The following is a 27537-nucleotide window of genomic DNA, read 5'->3' on the forward strand; positions in this document are numbered from 1 at the left end:
CTTTCTTTCTTTCTTTCTTTCTTTCTTTCTTTCTTTCTTTCTTTCTTTCTTTCTTTCCTTCCTTCCTTCCTTCCTTCCTTCCTTCCTTTCTTTCTTTCTTTATTGGTTTTTTCAAGGCAGGGTTTCTCTGTAGCTTTGGAGCCTGTCCTGGACTAGCTCTGTAGACCAGGTTGGCCTCGAACTCACAGAGATCTACCTGCCTCTGCCTCTGCCTCCCGAGTGCTGGGATTACAGGCATGCGCCATTACCACCTGGCACTAATGTTTCTTTTAAAAAAATTTTAAAAAATCAACTTGAAGCCATCAGCAAGATATGCCATGGGGCTACAAAGAATCAAGGGTCACTGAGCCTCACAGTGTGTGTGTGTGTGTGTGTGTGTGTGTGTGTGTGTGTGTGTGTATAGATATCTATTTAGATTTTAGATGCATGTCGAGCTATATCACTGTATCTGTACAGATATATGGAGAATGTGTGTGTGGCTGATGATGCTCATGTTGGCCTCGATATAGAGCTAAGAATGGCCTTAAACTTCTAATCCTCTAGACCCATGGGTCTAGACCAAGCTAATGGAATCTTGTAGGTCCAAATGTCCCCTCTGTCAGCCACCACACCAAATGTTTTGTACTGGATCCCCCGACTCTCTCCGTAGGAGTGTGTGCTGTGGGTTGTGAGTGTCTGTGTCTAGTGTGGAAACTAATATGATCCCCACTTGCAACATGTAGCATCTCCCTCAGCCAGGCCTCAAGATGCCCTAGTTGGGACGCAGTGTCCTGGATGGGTCGCAGTGGTTGGTATACCTGCAGCGCAGAGAGGCGAAGCTCTGTAGCCAGCTTGCAGTTCCGCCCTAGACAGCTGCGCACTTTCTCCACTACTGCCTTCAGCCACAGCTGGAACTCGGTCACAGCCTCCTGGTACTGTTCATGCTCCTGGGCCACCTGGGTCAGGAAATCCACCCTATGCTGCAGGAGAAATTGCCTGTCATGAGGGTCCCCAGCCTGGCTAGGAGCCCACTGCCTGTAGCTGGGGCTCTTTAAGGCCAGGGAACAATCACTGGCTTGGCAGGGAGTCGGGAGGCATCTGTATGGATGTGTGAGTGTGCACATCAGGGATGTTGGAATCAGGGCCAGATCCTGGAGTCCCACACATGCCAGCACTTGGCCTGGTCAACCCTACAGCTGGCATTCTGTCCTGCTATGTCCGAGGAATGCCATTTGACTAGGGTACAGGAGTAACACCACCAACAATAACAGAACACGTCCCTCTGAGCCCTTGTTCCTGCCCTCCCCTTCACCCTCGCCCTGCTATGGGCATTGCTAAGGACGTTCCATGCAAACTCTGTAAACTCCCCTGCCCATCCATAAGGGGCTCCCATTTTTATTTTTGACAGACAAGGACACTGAGCCCCAGAGAGGTGAAGTGACATGCCCAAGGTCACCCCGCTAGGACAACCAGAGGTGTGGGGGGTCCGAGCTGTATAAGAAAGGTAGCTGAGCACAACCTAGAGAAGAAGCCATAAAGCAAATCAGTAGCAGCATCTTTCCGTGGCTTCTGCTTCAGTTCCTGTCCTGACTTCCCTCAAGGATGGACACTGACCTGGAACAGTAAGCCAAATAAACGCTCTCCTTCCCTAGGAAGCTTTTGGTCAGAGTTTGTATCACAGAAATGGAGGAGCCAAGTAGGGGACAGGAGTTTGCAGAGAAGGCTGAGGAAAGGGTAGGAGGACTCATTCACCATGCACCTTGTGCAGCTGGGCATTCATGAGCCATAACCTAAAACCATTGATGATGGAACAATTGGCGTTAGATAAGATCGCCCCTATTTAAGATGCACACTGGAGTCAGGAGGGCCTAGGATTCTCACAGGGCCCAAGTTGAGATCCAGACAGTAATCATGGCACTACATTCTCTATCCCCACATAGGGATGAGGGGGGACCCCTCAAGCTGGGGGACCCCAGGCTGTTTCTAACAAGCCAAATGCTTTTGGCTTTACCTGTCCTGTGGCTTCTACTGCCATTACTCACTCGAGAGTTACTTGCGTTGTGCCACACCAGCAGCCAAACAGTGTGGAAAAGAACGGCCCTGTTCCCATGAAACCTTTTCACTATGAACCCTAGAACCTGAACTTCCTGTCGCTTCTGTGGGTGATGAAATAGTCAGCTTTGAAATTGCCCTGTCCGTTTAAACACCTAAAAGCTGTTCTTAGGCCAACGCCAAGCAGCCATACGAGAAACCAGACAGTGTAGCAGCCGAAGGTTGGTGACCTCAGCTCCTCGCTGTGGAGCAGGCCATGTCTAGGAAGGCCCTGAGCCCGTGGGAAGCTGAGTCACAAGTCCTTCACTGAGGAGGGCAGGCAGTCTGTGCACAGTTCCCCTCCTTTGAGACACTGTTCACCAAAACTACTCAATAATGATAGCTCATTAAACCTCGGCAAAAAACACAACATGCAGAAGAAAATCTCCCCATTTTAGAGATGAGGTAGCCAAGGCTTGAGACCAGGTTCCTTAGGAAAGAGCTGAGAATCTCAAGATAAGGACCACCTGCATTCAAAGGAGAGCCTTGGCAAGGTCCACTGCCTTCGCGATCGGTCCTCAACCTTTCAAAGTTGCTGGAGTCTCTTCAGTTCCCTCAATGGTTCCCACTTCCTGTGGTGTGGTTTGCACACACACAGCGCCCTCCAGTCCTAGGAAAGGCTCACGGATGAGTCATAGCGGGGTTCCTAGGAACCTTGGAGCCTAATGCTGATGTTAATGGATGAGGGTGGGAAGGAGCCCTCCCCACCCAGGAATGAATAGTAGGTAACATTGCCTGTGTGAATGATGAGGTGCTGGCACCCAGGAAAGTCCAGAGCAAATAAAAGTCCCTGTGATAAGGAGCAGGCGCTGGCAAGGAGTGGCGGCAGGCAGGAATCCAGATTAGCTGAGCACCAGGCACAGCCATTTCAAAGCCAGCTCAGCCAGTGGGAGGTGACAGGGTCAGGAGCGACTGAGGGCTCCGCCTCCTCATTAAACCAAACAATTAAACCATCTGCAGCAAGCAGAGTTATCAACAATGTCAAACCCAAGCAATTAACAGGGTGGCTTGGATTTATGTCACCCACAAAGGGCTGCGGAAAGGCTAGGACCCATGGCCTGATGCCAGGCAGCCCTTCTCAGAGGCAGAAGAGGGAGGACGCTGCTGTTTGCCACTCGGAAGCAATGGTTTCAAATCAAACAAGGAAGACACTCCCGGCACCAGCTGGCCTGCCTGTACTTTCCTTTTGATACTGTTGCTCACCTCTGCACTGGGCCTAGAAGCTTCTTAGGGGTGGTCCCCAAAGCCCAAGGGAGTGGCCCTATCCCCACCCATATCAGAGGCTCACCAACTCACAGGTTGGACAGCCGTAAAAACAGACTGGGGGTGTCGAGGTGGCTCAGCAGGTAACTGTCCTCTTGCTGTCAAACCTGACAACCAGCATGCACAGGGTAGACAGGGAAAAGGCTGGAGAGGCAGCTCAGTAGTTCAGAGAGCTTGCTGCTCTTACACAGGATCCAAGTTCAGTTCCCATCACCCATGTTAGGCAGCTCACAAGTGCCCGTAATTTCAGCTTCATGACATCCAACACCCTCTTTCAGCTTACAATAATACACACATACACACACACACACACACACACACACACACACACAATATTTGAGTGTGATGTCACATGGGCCAAGCCACCTCTGGGTTTTCCCAAGCCAGCTGGCCACTGTTAAATAGTCCCTCTAACTCCTCTGGGGTTCAAGAAGTGAATAATCAAGGGTCCACAGGCTTCAGCCAGCAGTTGAAAGGTGAAACAATTCACTTCTGCAGAATCCATTTCCCTCCATTCCTGCACCTCATTTCCATGTTGGGGTTAAGGCGACAGCTGTACCAGAAAGGCCACCTCCTTGCCAACCTTGCTGGTCCCATCATAGAGGCCTCATGTACCTACACCCAGTCACTCCAGGAGCCCCAAATCCCTTCTTTGTGCTAATGCTCAGAAGCAACCACACCCAACCTACCCCCTTGGACCTACTGATGGACCCAGGTGTAGGGACACTCCCAGGATCCATGTCTACCTTGGGAATCAAGAACTTCTGACCCTTTCTGTTGGGTCAGTGGTGCCTGGCCTTCAGATATTTTTTATTATTATTATTATTATTATTATTATTATTATTATTATTAGCCTTTATAAATGCACCTGCTGACACACACCCCCATCTGTCTACACTGTAAGAAGCCCTGTCTACACTGTAACACGACTGGAGGACTGAGGCGGTAGAGACAGGAAGAGGCTTAGGAAAGACAGAGCTTGCTCCTGAAAGCTATGATTGCTAGGGGACTTTGGATCATATGAGGTGGACAGTGAGACTCCCAGAGGTGATGAGCCATGATGGCTTCTGAATTGGGGTGGCAGTGGTACTCACGTAACTTCCCCAGGAGCATTGTGTGTGTGTGTGTGTGTGAGAGAGAGAGAGAGAGAGACAGAGATACAGAGAGACAGAGAGACAGAAACAGAGACAGAGACAGAGAGAGATTCTCATAAACAGTTCTGCATGCCAAACAAGGATGCTGCTTCTGTCTGTCCTTCATACACTGAGAATAAGGGACATCCTTTATGGCGGGCAAACACTGGCCAGTTCTCCAAGAGTTAAAAACCTAATGATGATTAAGTGAACAAACCCTATACCAAGGGGAAGCAGCAAGGCCTGGCCTGGAACCCAGTCCCTTCTCAAGCACTCAGTGTCTCTAATGGATTTCCATTCTCTGCTGTTATGTTTTGGATGTCAGTGTCCCCTCACAGCTCGTGTGTGGAAGGCTGGTCTCCAGCTGGTGAGAGGCGATTGGATCCTGAGGGCACTGACTTCATCAATGGGCCAATCCACTGATGGGCTGGAGCTGAACGGGCTGTTGGAAAGTGGAAGCTACCAACTCCTCTCTGCTTCCTGGCTGAATCGGTGAGCAGCTTGCCCACCACAGCCTCCTTCTGCCATGCTGCTCTACGCCACCTCAGGCTCAGAGCAGGAGTCAGACTGAGCTGGCTAACACTGTGAGCTGAATTAAAAACCTCTTCTCCTTTAAGTTATTTTCTTCTGGTATTTTCTCCCAGACATGAAAACTAGCACAACTGGCTTAGTATAGAAACTCTTTCCTATAAATTTTGTGGACTTGAGGCCCCCAAGAGACCCCAGCACCGAGGACAATAAGTGAGTGTCCTCCCACAACACCAGCAGGGATACGGGAAAGAGAGACACATCCTTCGGGATAGCAGACCACAGCACACCACAGAAAGGGACACTGCTGCAGGAGTAGGACACTGGGACCGCCAGCCTGAAGCACTGTAAGAGGAATAATGGCTTTCAAGCCCAGGAGGAGCAGAGACCCTGCAGCGAGACAGAGCCCTGAGAGAGCTGCCCTCACTCGCCACCACTGTGGGACCACGCACAGAGCTACACTTCTACAAATGTGGTATGAGAAGGAAGCAGTTACCCAAAATAAATAAATAAATAAATCGGCAACAAACAAAGCCAGCCATCTTGCAGAACATGGAACCAAGAGCCTATGGCATCAATTTGGCTCAGCGATCAGTTTTAAAAAAACATACTTGGGGGAAAAAAAAGAAAGAGAGTTTAATTTAATGTCGGGCGGTGGTGGCACATGCCTTTAATCCCAGCACTTGGATTAATTAATCCCAGAGGCCAAAACATGGCCAGGATGAAGTGAGAGGATGGGGCAGAGGGATTGGGGTAAGGGGAAGAGCAGGAGTAGATGGGCTTGAGGGATGAAGGGGGGGTACTAAAAGGGAAGAACTGAAGGGAGGTGGGAGGGAGGAAGGGAGGGGAGGAAGGATGGGGGGGGGCATGAACTGCATAATCCATTACTTTGTACATGTTTACTAAGCATCCACATGTGTATGAAGCCCTGAGCAACTCTGGGTGTATGGACAATGGGTGGAAGGATAGATGGATGGGTAGCTGCAAGATTGGTGCATGTGTAACCAGGTGCCGGATGGATGAGCAAGTGGGTGAAGATGGACAGCAGACAATGAGTAGGGGGCGGGCAAGAAAACAGATGGATAGGATTACTACATGAGAGCCTGGCTTGACGGGTGGGTAGATGGGTGGGGTAGATGGCTAAGTGGTTGGAGAGACAAATAGACTAGTTAGTTAGGGAGCAGTAGACTGATGAGTGAGTGACCAGATGGACAGTAGAGATAGGAGAGTGTAGACTGATGGATGGGGTGGGCGGTAGGGAGTGAAAGGGAGGCTTACTAATACACTGGGGAAGGGAGCAGACAGACCAGGAGGCTGAGTGGGAAGTGGGTGGGTAGATAGACTGATGGTGGGTTGCTGTGGGATGGCTTTGTGCTGGGAAGATGTGTTGCTATGATTGGTTGATAAATAAAGCCACATTGGCCTATGGCAGGGCAGGATGGAGCCAGGTGGGAAAATCCAAGGGAGACAGTGAGAGGAGAAGGAGAATGGAGAGAGAGACCAGCTTGCTGCCCAAGGAGCAATATGTAATGGGACACAGGTAAAGCCACAGAACATGTGGTGATACACAGATTAATAGTTATGGGTTGAATTAAGTTATAAAAGCCAGCTAGCAAGAAGCTTGACCCATAGGCCATATAATTTGCAATTAATATTAAGCCTCTGAGTGATTATTTTATAAGTGGCTGCGGGATCACAGGCCGGGGACCGGAGAAACGTATGGCTACAGTGGGTAGCTAATGAAAGATGGACTATGAGTGAGCAGAAGAAGGATGGATGGGGGATGGAGCCATCCATGGCTTACCTGGGCTCTGGCCTTCACGGCATCATACTCAGCCTTCATCTTCTTCTGGGCATCTTCATCCACGCTGGGGTCCCCGATCCTATTGAACAGGGAGCCTGCCTCCTCCAGCAGCCTATCCAGGAGCACGGCCTGATTGTCCACATTGTGCAGCAACACCTGGGCGTGGCTCAGCTGCCACTGCTTCTCCTTCAGGCCCAGCTGCAGCTCCACAGGGGGCTCCAGAGCGACCACCATCTTCTGGAACCAGCGGTAAAACTCATCCCGGGCCAGTAGATACTCACTCCAGTGCAGCCACACCCACTCAATGCGGCTGTGGGAGAGATAGAGGGGCTGAGAGGCCTGTCCCTAGCTCCTGGGTATAGAAACCCTGTCGCTGCCCCCTCCCAGATACTAGGGGATGTGTTATAGGGACATGAAGGTGACTTCTCTGCGCTGAGTCACAATCCAGATTCTAGACTCTGGTTTCTTATGAGACCTTGCGTCCTGTAAGTAATCTCCCAGATGAGGCCAAGCCTGGATTCTATAAATACCCTCAGCCACCCACTGGGGAGATGAAGTTCAGGGGGCCCTGAGCCACCAGCACCCCAGATTCTGGCTCTGAACTCCCACTGCCAGTACACAAATCCTTCACTCTGTCCATAGTGGCCCCAGGCCCTTAGCACATGCTGCCTGAAAGCAATTAGAAGATTGCTCCAGGACTGTGCCTGATATTAGGCAGAATACAACTATCCATGGGCCAGTTAGTGGCTGACAGGTAGGGATAGAGGACTGAGGGCCTGTGTGAATCCTCGGGGTAGCTCCACCCATTCATCTGCCTCAGTGTCTGCCTCTCTAGATGACCCTATCTCTGCAGTCAACATGGAGACATTTGTAATGTCAGAGAGAAGGGTTTGGAAGGCAGAGAGTTCTGTTCGGTCATGCGCTACCATGTTCAGATTTACATGCGCTCTGGGGATCTGAACTGTCCTGATACTTGCATATCAAGCACTTTACCCACTGAGCCGTCTCCCTGGTCAAGGCCAGGCCTTCTTATATGTCTGCCGTTCTGCAGAGGAACAGACACAAGCCCATTAGGACTGCTGATGCAGGAATTCAAGTGTCCAGAGTCCACCCATCATCACCATTATGCGTGTGTGTTGTTAGAAAGAGACACTGGCCTGAATCCAAAGAGGACATGCTGTTCCCGGGACCCCTAAGTCCAAAGAAGTGTCACTCAGACAGGGGTCCCAAGATGGTATGGTGATGGGTAAGGAGGGTCACCAGCATCTGAGCATGTAGCACTGAGGTCCCCTGCCCATCCCCACCTGTGGCAGTGAGTCATGTAGGTGACCGTCTCCTCCCACTGGGACTTGATATCTCTCAGCTGGGCCAGGATCTCAGGCTTCTGGCCCTCCTGACAGGTTGCCAGGAGGGCCTCAGCCGCCCGCAGGACCAGTTCCACCTTCATGCATCCCTCAGGCTCCAGCTGGCAGATTTTCTGTGGATACAACAGCCATTTTCCCAGGGTCAGACGCACCACCACCAGGCACAGACATCGGTCCAGCGCCAAGAGCTGGGATTTCGTGGCTGAAGTTGCTGCAGCTCAGCTTAAGGCCCTATACTCTTCTGATATGTCCCCTGAGCAAACTGCTACTGGGGAATGGAGAGGGAGCCCTGGAGGTTATCCTTGTCCTTCACCACTGGGCCACATCCGGCTTCCAACTCAGACAGTTCACTCTCTCTTGGGATGTGCCTTCCATGTTCTGTACCACGGTATGAGCAGATCAACCTCTCAGATTTTAACTCAGAAGAAAACAAACATAGGCAGCGTGCATCACCAAGTGTGTGGCCTTGAGGTGACACCCTCAAGTCTGCTGTGAGATGCTATTGTGGTCCCCACCCAGCCAAGGTTCTAAAGGAGTTAGTCACACTGCTTTGCCCTTTGCTCCAAGGCCCTGCTCCCACAGGTGACGGGAATTCTACAGCCAATTCCTGATGGGTGAGTCACTCAAGGACACCCCGGAGCCTTGCCTACGTCCATCCAGCCTGTCTCCGGCCTGTCTCTCCTGCCCTCATCTCTCCATAGTAATATGATGTAAAGGTCAGAGGACAACTTTGAGGCATCTGTTCTCTCCTACCGTGGGCCCTGGAAATCAAATTCATGTTGTCAAGTTTATGAGGCATCCCAGTCAACTTGGCAAAACCTAGACTCATCTGAGGAGAGTCTCAAGTAAGGGATCTTCCTGATCGGATTGGCCTGTGGCCAGGTCTGTGAAGGAATTGTCCTCATTGTTCGTTACCCATTGTGGGTGGCACCATCCCTAAGCAGGTGGGCCTGGGCTGTGTGTGTGTGTGTGTGTGTGTGTGAGAGAGAGAGAGACAGACAGACAGACAGACAGACAGACAGACAGACATAGAGAGAGAGACAGATGAAAGAAAGACAAAGACAGAGAGCAAAATGTTCCTCTGTGGTTTTTCCTTCAAGCTCTTGCCTTGAGGTTCAGCCTCAATGTCCCTCACTGACGGATTGTGACCTGGAAGTGTTAGCCGAATAATCCCTTTACACTCCGCTTTTGGATACTGTGTTTATCACAGCTGCAGGATAAAACTGGAACACACGGTACACCCCCTTACCCCTCCAATATGCCTCACTAGCCCTGTACCCTAGCATCATTCTGGGGTACATCCCCTCATAGATGTCCTGCCTCTTTTTTTTTTTTTTTTTCCTAAGACAGGGTTTCTCTGTGTAGCCCTAGCTGTCCTGGAACTCACTCTGTAGCCCAGGCTGGCCTTGAACTCCAGAGATCCACCTGCCTCTGCCTCCCGAGTGCTGGGATGAAAGACGTGCGCCATCAGCCCCAGCTCAACATCCTACATCTTTAACTACATCCTGCCTTCTGCTATCTGAGGTGGGCATGAGGCACAGCAGACAGTTAGCCAGAGCCACCATCACTAGCGTTAATATTCCACCTCACAGACATGAGCTTGGCCTCCCAATCAGGTGACAGGACCAATTCTAGGGCCATTTGTGCACTAAAGGGTCCCTCAGGCCTATGACAGGCAGGCAGGCATGGTTACATTACAACACCAGGGCTGCAGTAAGTCACGTTAGCATGCTTCACTGCACTGGGCACCAGTACCTATCCACTATTATTACATTGTTTGCAGACAACAGAATCTATTTTTTTCTCTTTTATTACCACCTCCTTCTTGACTTATTGGCAGCTCCCCTCGGCCTCACCTCAAGCTTAGTTGTCAGCTTTCTCAAACTCAACCAGGACAGCCTGGTTGTCTCTGTGCCCTCTAGGTGGATGGAGAAGGAAGGGCTCCTGACATTCAGATGTGGCCTTCTCTGACAGTGTGCGACCTCAGGCAGGTCACATGACTGCTCTATGTCTCCCCTTCACTCCAGTGACCATCCAGAAATCCCAGCTACGTCCACCTTACATACTGTTTTAAGCATATTGACAGAACATGAAAGTAAGCGTTTTTGTCAACTGTAGCATAATTAGACAGACCCTCCTCCAACACACGTACATAGTCCCCAACCCTCTTTTTTGCTTCATATGGTAGAAGTTAGCTAGGATGACAAATACAGACTTCCCACTCACACATGCTATCGAAGAGTGAAACTTAAGAGTCCCCTCCAAGCCGGGCGGTGGTGGTGCACGCCTTTAAGGCTAGCCTGGGCTACCAAGTGAGTTCCAGGAATGGCGCAAAGCTACACAGAGAAACCCTGTCTCGGAAAACAAACAAACAAACAAACAAAAAAGAATCCCCTCCCCTTTCCCCATCTCTACGTGGGACCAGTTCAAGTGGAGAGTGGGGAGCATCCTTACAAGAGAGAAGAGGTTTTGTTTGTTCTGTGGGGTGGCAGGACATGACAAGTCACCCTCTCTGGGCACTGGCTGTGTCAGGCCCCCAGACAAGAACCTGTGTCCCACTCAGTAATAATCAGTGGTGAGGAAGACAGCCAATACCTCCATGGCCAGGGTAGATTGAAGAAGCAAGAGCCACTTACAGAATGCTCTAGACTGAGCATCCAGTGTGCAGGATGCTGCCCACCACTAGGAAGAGGGGCCTGCAGTACGGCTGGGGATGAATCTTTTGCCTGCCAGAGATATGGTCTGACTAATAATAATAATTAGGAAACAGTATCTCTCAGGCCCAGATGGACGCAGGGGCTGTCACAGTCCTCACACCTGCAACAGGGATGTGTTGCTCACTCCAGTTTTACAGCAAAGAACGTTAGGGACCCACAGAAGCCAGGGGCGTTGGGTAGAGACTAAAGCCGCCAGAGAGGCTCCTAGGCCCCTGAGTCTCACGGGGATCTTGTAGCCTCTGGCAACCAAGAGATCCTTTAACTTGGGGGAAGAAGTGAAATTCAGCCTCCAGGGCCACACCCCGAAGGAACCTGCCCTGCCTGTGAGGTGACAAGGACAAAGCTCTCCTTCCTTCCCAAAGCTAAGTGCCCTGCCGGGTGACCTCGCCTTTGCCTGTCTGATCTCCCAGGAGAGGGGCATAGGCTGGACTTGAAGAGACAAGAAAGCACCCGAGCCCCTCTGCTCTTTCCAAGCACGTAATCTTGATGCCTCCTCAAAAGGAGCTGACAGGTCTCAGAGGAGACAGAACACGATGCAACCTCCCTTCCACAGACAACAGGCTTGCTGTCACCAAGCAGGAAGAGACATTTGCTGTGCCCCGAGGCCTGGAGAGGCTGAGGCCACAGCAGAGAAAGGGGGGATGGGGGACAGAGAGGAAGAATTGGTCCCTCCTTCTGTCACAACATGGGGAGTCCCTTCTGTAGCTTTTGCTCGGCATAAGGGCCCTCACCGGCAAGCGGGGATCCCAGGGAAGTCTGGCAAGACAGGAGCAGCAGAACCGCTCTGCTGGTTCAGAGCAGCTGGTGGCAAAAATGGCGTCTGGGCGGTGGTGGCGCACGCCTTTAATCCCAGCACTCGGGAGGCAGAGCCAGGCGGATTTCTGTGAGTTCGAGGCCAGCCTGGGCTACCAAGTGAGTTCCAGAAAAGGTGCAAAGCTACACAGAGAAACCCTGTCTCGAAAAACGAGGGGGAAAAAAAAAAAGGCATGTGGATTAGATGGCGAGAAGGAGGCAGTGAAAGCTAGAACAGACTTAATCAAGGGCTTCCCCTCAACCCAGCCAACACTAGCTGACCACAGGCTGGGCACGGCACTGGACAGTGTGGCCCATTCTGGGATGTCCAAGCAGGACACAGGGAGGACTGCAGACAAGAGAATCACAGACCATGATGTAAAAGGAATTAGAACTGGGAAAAATCCAAAAGGGCTTCTTGGAGGAGGCAGCATTGATGCCAAGCACGGAAATGGTGCCCACAACTGGAAAGGCAGAGGAACGAAAGTGGAGAAGCAAGACATAACTGGGGATGCACACACCCGGCTTCTGGAAACCGGACCCCCAGCAAATGCTAAGGAGTCCCTGGTCAGGATGAGGCCTTGAAGCTGGTGAGAAATCTGAGGATGGGACTCAAGTGCAGGGCCCAGGAGGCTGGGAACCAGAAAGTGAAGAGGACGAGACATGGGGACTTGGAAGAGGATCTGGGAGCTTTGTGACCACAAGTACAGCTAGTGTCCCGGTGTCCTAGCCTGTAGGAATCAGGCGGTCCTCCCACTTCCAGGGCTGAGCCCATCCACACACACATACATACGTACACATACAAGCGTGTGCGCATGCACACCACACACACACACACACACACTCACTCACTCACTCACTCACCAGCCTAGACAACAGCTCCTCCCATGTCCCTGTCAGCCCTCACAATCTGCCAGCCTGCCTGTAGGTGCAGAGTTTCCTGTGACCGGCTGCTGGGGAAGGGCACTGGAGGACAGGGGTGCTGATGGGTAGTGATGGGCAGGAGGGTGCCAGGAAACCAGCTGGAGTCAGAAAAGCCTGATAGTATTTCATTTTACACGCTCACTCATGCCAAGCTGATGGGTATTCTGAGGAGATGCGGTTCATGGGCAAAAGCCTAGTGACAGGAAATAGAGAGGAGTGTGTAGGCTCGGGAGGGGTAACAGCAAAGCGGGGGTGGGGTGTCTTAGACATGAGGATTTCTTTTTCTTTTTTTTTTTTTTTTAAAGATTTATTTATTTATTATATATACAGAAGAGGGCACCAGATCTCATTACAAGTGGTTGTGAGCCACCATGTGGTTGCTGGGAATTGAACTCAGGACCTTTGGAAGAGCAGTAGGTGCTCTTAACCTCTGAACCATCTCTCCAGCCCAACATGAGGATTTCTAATGCCAGGTAAAATTTAGTTTTCCTTTGGCAGACAATGGGAGGTGTGGAGAGCTTCAGAGGAAGACCACAGAAGATGGTTAGTCTCAACTGTCAGTTTGACTGGATTTGAGAGCCACCTGGGAGATTGGCAAAGTGCACCTCTCGGTGTGTCTGTGCAAGCTCTGACCACATCAATATATGTGTGCCTATGTGTATGCAACATGTACGTCCATAGAGGCTGAGAGAGAGAGAGTGCTTGATCCCCTGGAGCGGGAGTGACAGGCAGTTATACGCTGCCAACATGGGTGCTGGAAACTGAACTCCTCCCATTGTTTTAATAATTTATTTTATTCTTAGCTGTGTGTACATGTGCCTGTGTGAGGGTTTGTGCGTGTGAGAGCAGGTGCCAGCGAAGACCAGAAGATGACAGATCCTCTTCAGCTAGAGTTACAGGTGGCTGTGGGCTACCTGAGAGGCATGCTGGGAACTGAGTCCTAACCCTCTTCTGGAGCTGGATGACAGACATACCTAGAGCTGAGGCATCTCTCCAGCCTTGGAGCAGTGGTTCTTAATGGCTCCCCACTGAGGGTAGAAGTGAGCCGATCTGGGCCTAGCAGAAGTCTTGGATTTAAGAAGTGGGTATTAGGCAGAGCCAAGTCTGAGCCAACAGGGGTAGGGCACCCACCTGGATGTGCAGATGCACCCCCCACCCGACACACCCTGGATGGAAGGAGGGACGTTTTGAATGAACAGCTGGGTCATCTTGTAGAACTTTCTGGAAGATCAGAACCTCAGCCTCAGCCTCAAACCACCTTATCAGAGTGTATATTTGAGCAAAATGACCAGGACATCTCAACACAGGTCAGGGTGTGAACAACTCTCTAGTCTCTCAGCCACAAAGATGGCCGATGCCACAGGGCCAGCAAAACCCGGCCATTACCTACCTCTGTCTCACGCAACCGTGCCTCCAGGGCCGCTCGGGGCCCCTGTGTGTTGTCATTGACCTGAAGCTGCTCCTGTATCACCTTCATCCATGCCTGGGCATCCTCCACACTTCTGTCAAAGTCCTCCTGGGGCTGCTGCGTCATGGCACCTGTGGAGACTGAGAAGGACCTCATGGGGTCAGAGCTATGGAGAGACCCCAGGCGGCAGCAGGCACAGTATACCAGTGCCCCCCATGATGCGCCCCGCTTGGCACAGTTGCCAATCCTAGTGGCCCAGAGCTGGAAATGGACAGGGAGAAAGCAGGTACAGCCTCTGCTGTGCGAGCAGTAGCTGGTAGAGACATCCCCTTGTCACGTAGCCTCCCTGTCCCATTCTCTAGCTTGGGAGCAAGGTGGCTCCTATCTATATTCTCAGACCCCCCACAAAGCTCACAGACAGAGACGGTGAGACCCAAAATGAGCTTGATTTGAATGGATCCAAGCCCTCAAATGAAAGAGCATTGCCCCGGGGATCACAGAAGCCCAGAGCACTCCTGAAATGAACGTGGCCAGGAGATGGCCATGTGAGTTTATATTGTCCCCACTTCACACCACCTTGGGTCTCCAGCAGTCCTTGCTTGTGTCTCTCTGTGGCAGGGGGAGGTGGGGGAGGGAGGTGTCCTCACAGACACAGGCAATCAGCTGACCCAGCCCATCTGATAAAGCCCACCCATTCCTTAGTGATACCTGCCAGCTTTGGCAAGCCACGCACCCACACCAATCCCCGCGCCTGGGCTGCTCCTAACCTCATCCTGCACTGTGTGAATGCAAAGATTTGCTCATGCAGTATTCTCCAAAATCCCATTAAACCAGGACAAAACTCTTTTGCATTCCAGTTCTAGGTGTCAGCTGACAGCGACTATAACCTGCTTTGGATTAAAGTTATTTACATCCACATTCTGTGTAAAGGGATTGGGTCTGATTTATCTGCCAGTCTCCCATGATGCCTTGCACAGAACGTCCAAGGTTGCTGGAAGAAGCAGCCCAGAATCGGCACACACTCTAACACTAAACTCCCCACACACCATTTTCTCATTATTTTGTTTTATTGCAAATGCTGGGGATGGGACACAGGACTGTGCATCTGCTAAAGGAATACCCTACCATGGAGCTGCATCCCAGACATGCTACTATCTGAAATGCCAAAATGTGAGTTGGAGAGATGGCTCAGCGGTTAGGAGCACCAACTGCTCTTCCTGAGGACTAGGGTCCAATTCCCAGCACCCACATGGCAGCTGACAACTGTCTCTAACTCCAAGTTCTGGTACTCTTACACAGACATACATACATGCAGGAAAAACGCCAATGTAAGTGAGGTAAAGGTAAATAAATTATTTTAAAAAAATTAAAATAAAATGGCAAAATGTGTAGGACATCAGAGTAGAAGGTGTCTATAGGGCAGGAAGTAGAGGTCTAAAGAGAAGGTTATGGGCAAAAGGAGATAAAATATCTAAAATATCACATAAGCTCACTCATATGTAAAATCTGTGTTTAATTATATCACACATGTGCATACACACATGTAATGGAAGCAGAGGGAGACTATTTGGAATGAGGAAAGGAACCAATGGGGGAGGATAAAGAAAATGGGGATGGGGATGGGAAGAGGAGTTGGGGAGGTGAGCCAAGAGCAATGGGATATGTGAATGAAAAGTCATATGTACCACAGATCATGATCTATTATTCTGTATGCTAGCTAAAAAAAAATAATAATAAATAAAGTGGCTAACCGAAAGGAAGCTAGAAGCAATCTCCACGCCCAACCGCAGGGACTTGGTTCGTATTATGGTCTATGGTGTACTTGCACTTGAGAATCTATAGCCAGCCGCCCACAGAATGCAAGCTTAACAGGGACACTGAGGATACAATACTGAAGTGAGGCAGAATTATGTATTTAGTAGCTACAACCTTACAACTAACAAAAATACCACCAACAGGGGTCTGGAGAAACAGCTCACTGGCTGCTCTTGCAAGTGGACCTAAGTTCATTTTCCAGCACCCACATGGTGGCTCACAACCACCTGTTACTCCAGGGGGTGTCTGACTCCCTCTTCTGGCCTCCACAGGCACTGCATGCATATACATGGTACACAGACATACATAAAACAGACATAATTAAATCTTAAAAAAAAAAAAAAAAAAAAACCTCCACTCATATAAAAAGGTTGAGACTCCCCATTGCTGAGTCCATGTGACTAAGTAAGAGTTGAGGGTATGTAGAAGTGGCCCAGCCCCTTAAAGGCCTGGTTGTCCATATATAAGACCTGAGGTTTCTCCTATGAGCATAGCCACCATGGCCTCAGAAGCTACTTGGCAAAGGGCAATTGTCCATGCCAAGATCAGCACTGAAGGATTCTGCCCTCTCATTTTTACTTATTTTTAAAAATATTTATTTTATTTTTAATTATGTGTATATATGTATGTGTATGTGCATATGAACATGGGTGCCTGCAGAGGCCAGATCTGTCAGATCCTATGGAGCTGGAGTTACAGGTGGTTGTAAGCCTCCTGACATGGGTGCTAAGAATCGAACTCAGATCCTCTGGAAGAGCAGTGCTCCTAACCACTGAGCCCTCTCTCTAGCCCATCTCGGATTTTCAATTTCACAAAACTTTGTGAAAATTTTCAGGAAAGAGCAACCATCTTTTTACGATTAAAAAAATAAGTAAAACCTTTTCCGAACATGACTAAATCACTCAAAAAGCCTTGGCTGGGAATCTGGCTGGCCTCAATCCCCATGGCACTGGGTGGAGGAATTTGTGGCAGACAAAGGCCTGGCCAGCAGTGCAGGGCCAAAGGACATGGGCATGGGTGGGCGGTGCAGAGCAGGCGGCATGCTAGGCGTGGCGGCTGCCCGTCCAGAGCTCAGCCCCCAACTTGTTGTTTTTCTTTTAGAGCTGTTTTGACATTTTTCTAGAAACTTAATCCACACCTGCAGCCACTCCCTATCTCTCTGTGCTTCTTTTGAAATGAGCCTTCACGTGTGTTGGCCTCCACATTGGTTCTTTGTGGCCCTGAACTGCCAACTAGCTGTCGGTCTTGTCTAGCTGCCGAGAATTCAGCTTTTATTTTTACAAAGCCAGGAATGTAGAGACAGAAAATCATGCCCAGAGCCTCAGAGGACAGGAGCCCCCTGGTCACTAGCAGAACCCTTTCAAGGGCAGGGCCTGCCAAGGAAAGCATGCTGATGTGGTGGCCCAGTAATGCACCTCACAGCTGGCAGGGCTCAGCCCAGCCTCACACCACTCACATTGACTGGGGAGGCTGCAGGCAGAGTTCAGGGGATCTGAACCTCTTGGACAAAGCTGCCACACCCAGGAATTTAATTAACACATCGCCCAGCCTACCTCAGGCTGCAGCCCCAGCAGTGAAAAAACAGACAGCCCCGGCGGCGGCGGCGGCGGCGGCGGCGTTCAGGATGGACAGCTGCCCACAGAGCATGTGTGGCTACAGGCGGCTAAGCGCCTTCAAGGGGAAAGAACTGAAGAAAACCAGCCAAAATAAGACCCAGTTACCAAACACGGAAAATCAAAATTGAGACACACCACCACCACCACTACTACATTAACACAGTAAATCACACAATCTAACCATGGATCCTATAACTCCCGTAACTCTGAAATAATATTGGACATAAACAACACTTGGAGACATGTGTGACAGCTGCACCATTAACTAAAAATACGCGTGATGGAATGCCAGGCCCCGTGAATAGCAGGGGGGCTTCACTCCTGCCTGTGCACAAGGAGGGAAACTATCAGCTCAGGGTTAAGTCAGGGTAAAGGTGGAGTCAGTTTCCCATTTAAACTCATGGGTCCCCAAGTTCTACCCAGGGGCCCCATCAGTGCAAAGACCTGTGTGTGACAGCCTTCATTTAGCCAATGGGGAGAGACTTCTCTGCAAGCAAGTGTAAGAAGTTGACAGCTGAAAAGGCAAACAAAAGGCTGGAGTGATGACCGAGGGGTTAAGAGCACTTTCTGCCCTTGTAGAGGATGCAGGTTCGGTTCCCAACACCAATGGGGCAGCTAGCAACTTGGCAGTTCACAACTGTCTGTAACTAGTTCCAGGGGATCAAATGTTTCTTCTGGTCTCGGTGGGCACCAAACATAAACATAGCGTGTGTGTGCACACACACACACTTGCAGACAATCACTTATACACTATCATAGTCAACTTGACTATGTCTGGAATTAACTAAAACTCAGGTGGTTGGGCATACCTGTATTTTGAAGTTAGGAAGACTCACTTTTTTTTTTTTTTTTTTTTTTGAGCTGAGGATTGAACCCAGGGCTAGTACTCTACCACTGAGCTAAATCCCCAATCCCAAGACCCACTTTTAAACCTGATCTTTTGAAGTGGGAAGATCCACCTTTAATCTGGGTCACAACTTCTGTAGTCTATATAAAGGACGTGGAGGAAGGAAGCTCTCTCTTTGCCTGCTTGCCCTCACTGTCACTGGCAAGTCCATTCCTTCACTGGCATCAGAGCCTACTTTTCTGGGATTTCAGCATATTCCAAAGACCAGTAGAGAATCCAGCCTCATGGACTGAACAACTACTGGATTCTTGGACTTTCTGATGGTAGCCAGCCATTGTTGGACTAACTGGACCACAGACAATAAGCCATTCTAATAAATCCTGTGTGTGTGTGTGTGTGTGTGTGTGTGTGTGTGTGTGTGTGTAAATATATGTGTATGGGACTATATGAATATTGAATATAATATTAATATATATGCATTGACCTCACAAGTGGAAATAGTATTTTTAAAAAGTACTCGAGGGCTGGAGAGATGGCTCAGTGCTTAAGAGCACTGGCTGTTCTTCCAGAGGTCCTGAGTTCAATTGCCAGCAACCACATGGTGGCTCACAACCATCTCTAATGAGATCTGGCGCCCTCTTCTGGCATACAGGCATATATGCAGACATACATTATATATATATACACATACATACATATACATATATATACATAATAAACAAATCTTTAAAAAAAAGAATGAAAGAAAGAAAGAAAAGAAAAGAAAAGAAAAGGAGTTGGGCAGTGGTAGCGCACGCCTGTAATCCCAGCACTCGGGAGGCAGAGGCAGAGGCAGGTGGGTCTCTGTGAGTTTGAGGCCATCTTGGTCTACAGAGCTAATCCAGGACAGGCTCAAAAAGCTGCAGAGAAACCCTGTCTCGAAAAACCAAAAAAAAGAAAGAAAGAAAAGCAAAGAAACTGTGCTCACTATAACATATTACACACTTTATGAAGAACTAGAAGGAGTGTGAAGGTTCCAAACATGAAGACAGCAAGCAGAGGGACACTGAGCACAGCAGAGGGACGCTGGGCACAGCAGAGGGATGCTGGGCACAGCAGAGGGATGCTGGGCACAGAAGAGGGATGCGGGGCACAGGAAAGGTATGATGGGCACAGAAGAGGGACATAGGGCACAGGAAAGGTATGATGGGCACAGCAGAGGGACACTGGGCACAGAAGAGGGATGCTGAGCACAGCACACCTTGCACACCTGCACTGAATTTGCACACGGTGCCCATAAATATAGATAGTTTTATGTGTCAATCAAAAGAAAACATAAAATTAAATGAAGCTTTAAAAGAATGCTTTCCCAGAGTGGGAGAGATCACTCGGAGGTTAAAAGCACATACTGCTTTTGCAAAGGACCTGAATTCCAGCATCCACATTGGACAGCTCACAATCACCTGTAATTCCAGTTCCAGAGGAATCATATACCTCTGGTCTCCATGGACACTGTACTCACATGTATATACCCACACATACACATAGTAAAAGTAAAATCTTTTTTAAATGCTTTTGAAGAATCTAGTAGATTCCAAATATATTTTAAGTAAATCCATTACATGTGGTCTATTTTTTAAAATTAACAAACATTTTTCCTCTTTGTTTCCAACTGCTCTTTCTACCCATATTTGTGAGTTAGGTGTTGTTTGAACAGTTTTCTGGGAGTTCATTCAAGGAGTCCATATAGATGTAGTGGATCAAAAGAACCAAGAAGTCACCATAGGACAAAAGGGACCTAGAGATCAGTCACCAGGCTGCAGAGAAGGAGATGGTGACATTACCAGACCTGCATTGGAGGTGGCAGAGAGGAATAATCCAGTAAGCAGCACCCCTCCATGGCCTCTGCATCACCTCCTGCCTCCAGGACCCTGTCCTGTTTGAGTTCCTGTCCTGACTTCCTTCAGTGATGGGCCATGATGTGCAAGTGTAAGCCAAATAAACCCTTTCCTCTCCAACTCGATTTTGGTCCTGGTGTTTCACAGCAGCAATAGAAACTGTGACTAAGACAATGACTATAGGCACAGACAGGACGGGGAGAGGCAAATAGGAGGGGATTGGGCCAGAGCAAGGCACACTGTCCATTTAAAGGCTCCCTTGATCCTGATCCTGGCCCCCAGAGCAAATGGCTGAGCTGCAATTTGGTGTCAAGGGACCAGTCTTGCAGGAAGGGCAGGGTTCTCAACATTGACAAAATTGCCCAACATGGCCTCCTGCCCACTGGGGCTCCGTGTCCTGTCTGCCAGGGTCAATTAGACCTCCCTCCCTCTCCTTTCCTCTGTCTAAGCTGAAGCTGCAGATTCTTGCTCTGTACTGCCGCTGGTCAGGGGCTGACCCCCTGGCCTCAGTCATCTTGTGCTGGTTCGTGTTTCTGTCAACTTGTCGTGAGTTAGGGTCATCCAGGAAGAGGGAACCTCATTTGAGGAAATGACTCTGTCAGATTTGTAGGCAAGTCTGTGGGACGTTTTCTTGATGAAATGATTGATATAGGAGGGTCCAATCCACTGTGGGTGGTGCCACCGTGGGCAGGTGGTCCTGGGGTGGGATAAGAAAGTGAGCTGAGCAGGCCACAAGGAGCAAGCCCTCCTCCATGGCCTCTGCTTCAGGTCCTACCTCAAGTTCCTGCCCTGACTTCTTCCCTCGTTCATGATGTGCCTTAACCTGTGAGCCAAATAAACCCTTTCTTCCCCAGGCTGCTTTTGGTCATGGTATTTATCACAACAACTGAAAACAAACTAAGACAGACAGACAGACAGACAGACAGACAGACACACACACACACACACACACACACACACACACACACACACCACCCTAGTGGCGTGCCCTGCAATATTGCTTGCCCTCCAGTGATGCAGGGCTCCCGGAACCCTGTCCAGAACTGAAGCATATCTTGTTGAAGGCACCCCAAAAGCACAACACCAGACCCCCTCAAATAAAGCAAGGGGCAAAGTCGGGTTCTCAACATAACAGCACGGGTGTGGCATTATCAGTCCCATTCTGCAGGGAGGGAAACAAAGTCAGAAGCACTGATTCTAGATCCACAGTGGGCACAGCTGCAGCCAGCGTTTCCAGGGCATCCTTCATGGGCCTGGCTCTGTAGCAGTGGTTCTCAACATGTGGGGTCGTGACCCCTTGGGGACGATCAGAAAACACAGATACCTACAGTATCTGATATATACACAGCTATAGACCACAGGAAAATTATTATTGTGAAGGTGCAATGAAAATAATTTTATGGTTGGGGGTGGTCACCACAACACGAGGAACTGTATTAAGGGTGGCAGCATCAGGAATGTTGAGAACCCCTGCTCTATTGGGAGGGTTTATACCTATTTACTTAATCCCCCTACAAAGGCCCACGCAGGCACTTACCATTCTCCTTTCTGTGGAGATGAGAAAACTGGGGTTTGTGAATTCCAAGAAGCCTGCAAGCAGCACAGACAGGACTTGAATCCAGGACAACTCAGTCTAAGCCCTTTTTCCTTAGCCTTGAGTGCTACACAGCTTGCTACTCCTGCGTGAGCCAGGCCTCCACTGAGAGCTGCCAAGTGACGTGGGGAGCTGGGGCAGCCAGCCCGCTGTGGGCCATCTTCAGAGACCTGGTCTCAGATGGAGAACCTAGACTTTTGGACAAGCTCTATGGGACAGCCAGCCCCCCCCCCCCCCCCCCCCCCCCCAAGACTTACTGCACTGGATGCTTTTGCCCTGTGCCCACGCACCTCACCTACTGGCACTATGTTCAGGGCTCCCAAAGCGGTGGAGAGGAACTCATGACCCAGGAAAGCTAAGGCTCTTCTGAGAAGTTATGTCCTGGGGCTCCTGCCTGGTCACCCTAGCTGGCCCACCACACACTGACCCTGAGTCCTAAGGGGCATGCTCCCTGGGCTGTGACTCACCGGACTCACAGTGACTCAGTCCTTCCCTGCCACATATGGTTCCCACCCTTCCATTCTCCTTCCCTCTGGTCTCTTATACAAAGATAGAATTTCACGATCTGAGCTCCAGCTGGTTTTAATCCTAAAGCTTCTCCAAGTGTGCTGAGGGAAGGCTCCCTTCCTCTGTGTTAAGGGGGATGGTGGAGGGAGCTGCAGAGAGGTCGCCATCCACAGTGCCAGAGCAACGGTCCTTGGGATTCTCTTTCACGGTGTTAACAAAAGGTGATTCTAAGAGTGAGTGTAGGAGGGCGGGGGGAGCTCCCAGGGATCATGAACTGGCTATTGATCCAGGCACCTGAATCCTGCCCCATTCACCTTACCCCCCTCCAGGGCAGCAGAATCTAGACTTAGGAATAGCCCCAATGTCCTACCCCATCTTGGAGATAGTAAAACAGTAGCTGACAGGCTAAGGGACCGAGTGAAATGTGCACAAGCTTTGGAGAGGTGAGGTACCACGACCATCTCGGTCCACTAAGTATGCAGTCAGCTCTCAGTGTCCAGGGCTTCCACATCCATTGATGCAGCCAACCATATTGATCAATCTTTTTTTTTTTTTTTTTTTTTGAGACAGGATCTCATTATGTAACCTTGGTTGGCTTAGAACTCACTATGTAGACTAGGTTGGCCTTAAACTCATAGAGATCCTCCTGCCTCTGCTTCCTGAGAGCTGGAATTAAAGGTGTTTTGCTGTTGCTGTTTTATGTTGCATTTGAGCTGGGCACAGTAGTGTATACCTTCAATCCCAAAGCTCAGGAGGTGGAGACAGGAGGATGAGGAATTCAACGTCATCCTCAACAACAAACCAAGTTTGATGCCAGGCCGGGCTAGATGAGGCTCTGTCTCAGCACCCCCCTCCTACCAACGCCGCTGCCGCCGCTGCCTCTGCCACTGCCTCTGCCGCCGCCACCACCGCCGCCACCACCGCCGCCGCCGCCGCCGCCGCCGCCACCACCACCACCACCACCACCACCGCCACCACCACCACCACCAATAAAACCCTTGCATTCATCAACTAGCGCACTCCTGCAATCTCAGTACACAGGAGGCTAAGGCAGGAGGATTGCTTCATGTTGGAGGCTACCCTGGGCTAGCTATGCAGTGGCTTTCAGGTCAGCCTGAACTACATAACAAGACCCTGTCTCAAAAACAACAACAAAAAGCATGTCTTTGACATTACAGGCATTTTCTAGTCATTTCCTAAGAAATACAGTATATCAGCTAGCAAGAATGCACTGGTTGACTTTGTGGTTCATGCATGCAGGAGGATGCACCCACAGGTTCTACGGAAATGCTATTCCATTTTATCTAAGGGACTTGAGCATGGATAGATTTTGGTATCCACTGGGGAGGGGGCAGGGGCCTAGAACTCATCCCCCTAGGATACTGAGAGATGACTGTCAATGGTTATACAAGAAACCCCACTCTGAAAGAGAGTTGTACGGCTCACTTCAGTTAAAGCCACTGAGAACACAGGCCAGCAACTGCTTTCAATAAAGGGCTCTGAAAGTGGATTGAGATTGGCCCTTCCATCAGAGATAGATGGTCCTTGGTTGTGAAAACTGGCTGCTGCTGGAGCCACCTCTTTCTCCAGATAGACTGACTATAAAAGCATCCTCAAGGAGCTTCCACAAGCTCTCTAGCAATAGGCAGAGGCTGGGGGATGCCAAGACTCCACCTGGGAAACTCTGGCATTGGCAACTCAAAGTCAATATATAAGAAGCTGAGAAGGGAAAGGAGGCAGGCAAGCCACTGTGGGCACCCCTGGTGCAGGCTGGGACTCCAAAGGCTTTACTATGGCTCCCCGAATTTGGGCTCAATTAGTGCAGGCTCCAGGAGGCCAGCCAATCAGGAGGCGTGAAAGTTCACAGGAGTCCTTAGGGGTTCTCTGGCAACAGGGTCAGCAGGACAGAGAGTGGACAGAGCTCAGCAGCCATGGGACTGGCCATCTGCTGTACAACAGATCGTGCTAAGGTGGGTGCTGGGACCACTGGAGCCTGGCTGGGATGGAGAATGCCCTATCCCAGGCTGATGCCAGCCAATCAACACAGCTAAGCTTTACTGGAGGGCATGTTAAATGCCTATATTTTTACACTGAAAGTGGTAATATGTGTACACACACACACACACACACACACACACACACACACACACTCTCTAAAGACCAATGGGCTAGGCCAGTGGCACCAATCCTCAACTCCTTCTTAAAAGCCTTTGGAAGTCCTGCTAAATCAAACTTCTAGAACTTATCCATCAGATTCTAAAATAGTGGGACATGGGCTCGAGAGATGACGCAGCAGTTAAGAGCACTGGCTGCTCTTCCAGAGAACGTGAGTTCAATTCCCAGCACCCACATGGAGGCTCACAACCTTCTGTAAGTTCAGTCTAGGGAAATCAGTTGCCCTCTTCTGGCCTCAATAGGCACTGAGTTCACAGGTATGCATGCAGGCAAATATCCATACACATAAAGAAAAGGAGTGGGGTAGAGACAGAAGAGAGGGAGAGAAAATAAACATGAAGGTGCATGAGTGTGTGAGTGTGAGAGGCCATGGGCAGATGTGCACATAATTAGAGACCAGGGGTCAAGCTTAGTGCCCTTCTTCAAGAACCATCACATCCACCTTGGTTTTTGAGAACAGGGTCTTTCACTGGCTGGGAACATGGTTGAGTTTTTTCCCTCTGTATGTGGTGGGGGTGTGGAAGAGAGAGATGGGGTGGAAGAAGAAAGAGAGAGTGTGTATATGTTGGTGTGCATGGAGGCCAGAGAAAACCTTGGTACTGTCCCTTTGAAGCCATCTGCCTTTGTTTTTGTAGGCAGGGCCTCTCACTGGCCTGGAATTCTCCAAGTAGGCCAGACTGGCTAGCCAGTGAGACCTGGTATGCACCTGTCTCCACCTCCCCATTACTGGGATTACAGCATTTGCCTGGCTTCCCTGAGCCATTGCCTCTTCCCTAGATGTGCATTTCTGATGACTAATGAGCATTTCGGGATGACCAGGGCTTCGGGAGGACAGGGCTTATTCCAGCTGTGTGTGCAGCTGTTCCGGTCATATATATATGGGGTGAGGGGGGCTACCAGACCTTGACTGGTTTGAGTAAGCACGGGCTAAGGATAGACACAGGAACTCAGTCACAGCCCATCTTGGCTCCCTGCACTCTGGCCTACATTGCCTCAGCCATTTCTTCTCCAGAACACAGAGCAGGCTTCCAGAGCAGAGCCAGGCTCCAAGTATCATCTCCAAATTCTAATGGCTGTCACTACAGGAAACTTCCATGGGATTCTGTAGAGCAATTAATAGTCCCAAGTGCTGTTCTCTGTCTCCCCAGAGGCACTGAAGGTCACCTGAGGAGCTGGTTGCTCTCAAAGATGGCAAGGTTCCCTGATGTCACCTCCCCATGACAACTATGTCTCCCAGAACTCTTCAACTCCAGCTTTTGTTGCCTCTGCACCCAGCAAGTTGTCTCTCCCATCCCCAAGTTGCTCAGTGCCTACTCTGAGGAAAAGGCACCAACGGAGTCCCATTTGGAAAGGTGTGGTCAGGGAGCAGACAAGGCCAGAAGCCTTCCTTTAGGGGTACCACCCAGAGCCATTCTCACAATGTGGGGAGAAGGAAATCCTGGGACAGCAGATCTGTCCTGCCCACACCTCAGCAGGGAACATAGCGCTCACATGCCCAAGTACTTGCAGAAGGAATATCCAAGGGCCTGCCTGGGCTGGGAGGACAGTTCACCAACTCCTGGCCTGGAGACCTGTTGTGGACTATTATTTTAAGATGTCTTATGATCGTTTATACTGCGGGATATCTGTTTAAAGATGCAAACATGTGTTGTGTTCTTTTCTGTTGCTTTTGTTTAACTCTGTGAAGCTGTGTGACTGTGACTGTCTAAAACACCTGATTGGTCTAATAAAGAGCTGACCATCCAGTAGCAAGGCAGGAGAGAGGGTAGGCAGGGCTGGCAGATTGAGAATAAATAGAAGGAGAAGAACATGAAAGGGGGAGCAAGAAAAGGAGGAGAGAGGACACTAGGGGCCAGACACCAGCAGCACAGCCAGCCATGGAGTAAGACAGAAAGAAAGGTGTATAGATAGAGAAAGGCAAAAGCCCAGAGGCAAAAGGTAGTTAAGAAAAGTTGCCTAGAAACAAGCCAAGCTAAGGGCAGGCATTCATAATTAAGAATAAGTGTTCCTGTGATTATTTAGGAGCTAGATGGCAAGTCCTTAAAGAGCAAAGAGCCTAAGAGTTAAAAACAAACAAACAAAAACCCAATAAAACAAAACAATAACAACAACAAAAACAAAAAACAACTACAGGGACCCTCCCTGTGAAGACCTGACTCAGCAAGGCGGAGTCATCGAGGAAGTCACATCCTATCCCCACAAGTGTCCACCCCCAGCATCCCTGTGCTCAACACTCACCCTTCTCACTAGTACTATTTGGCCCTAGGAACTGAGGCGCATGCCAAGCTAGCACTGGCCCAATCCCCAGTAACTCTGTCTCCTCAGGCAGGATTTTTACCCACATAAGGGGGAAGTCCCAGAACCCACTAGACCTGCCTGGCCAGCTAGCCACTTCCTGGGCCTCTCCCGTGAAACCTGTGCCTCCTCACAGGACTGTGTACCACAGTGACCATGGACCCCTCACTGCACACTTCCCCTTGAGACTTCAGACATGACAGCTCACTTGTTTTCTCTACCCCCATCCCTCCTTATTTTACAAGACAAGGTTTGCTATGTTGTCCAGGGCTCGGTCTCTTGAGTATCTGGCACTACAGACACAGTCACCATGCCAGCCTCATCTTGCTGATTTTTTTTTTTTTTTTTTTTTGCCAGAGCTGAGGATCGAACCCAGGGCCTTGCGCTTGCTAGGCAAGTGCTCTACCACTGAGCTAAATCCCCAACCCCGCTGATTTTTTTTTATACTTGTGATCCAGTGTATCCTTCCTGGACTTCTGAGCTCATAGACTCTACCATGCACTGCACAAACCTCTCACTTCCACACTCCTTAGTGTGCTTGCACCAGGCCCTGGCTGAAGGCCATGAGGATGAGGAGCTGAGTGATAGGGAGAAGATAGCCAGGAGGAACCTGCTCCAAGTCCTGGGATGCTCCTTGCCAACCCTTGGAATAAGTGGCTCTCTGAGGACAAAACCAGGCACTCTGAATCAACAGCCTAGAGGGTGTAAAGCCAGAAAAACAAACAGACCTCACCCACTGTGCATCAGGCAATCTGAGCTCCAAAAGGCACCTCTATAAGCTCTGTCTCACCCCCCTGCAGGCCCCCAG

The 27537-nt window shown here is 50.0% G+C and overlaps 1 protein-coding gene across 4 annotated transcripts in view; it reads right to left on the reverse strand.

Annotated features, from left to right (window-relative positions):
• The window catches only part of Syne3 (spectrin repeat containing nuclear envelope family member 3), an 83569-nt gene that overhangs the window by 33675 nt on the left and 22357 nt on the right, over nucleotides 1–27537 (reverse strand). For 2 of the 4 annotated variants that reach the window (XM_036206609.1, XM_036206607.1), the window contains exons 2-5: nucleotides 13986–14143; nucleotides 8103–8275; nucleotides 6799–7108; nucleotides 798–959 (exon numbers count right to left, since the gene is read on the reverse strand). In XM_036206609.1, the coding sequence (XP_036062502.1) occupies nucleotides 798–959; nucleotides 6799–7108; nucleotides 8103–8275; nucleotides 13986–14129 (789 nt within the window). In that variant the 5' untranslated portion in view covers nucleotides 14130–14143. Of the gene's footprint in view, nucleotides 1–797; nucleotides 960–6798; nucleotides 7109–8102; nucleotides 8276–13985; nucleotides 14144–17371; nucleotides 17434–27537 lie in introns of those variants that run through there. The other 2 variants (XM_036206608.1, XM_036206610.1) reach the window with 2 other exon arrangements.

The sequence above is a fragment of the Onychomys torridus genome, chromosome 14 (genome assembly GCF_903995425.1).
Source record: "Onychomys torridus chromosome 14, mOncTor1.1, whole genome shotgun sequence".
Lineage (NCBI taxonomy): Eukaryota > Metazoa > Chordata > Mammalia > Rodentia > Cricetidae > Onychomys > Onychomys torridus.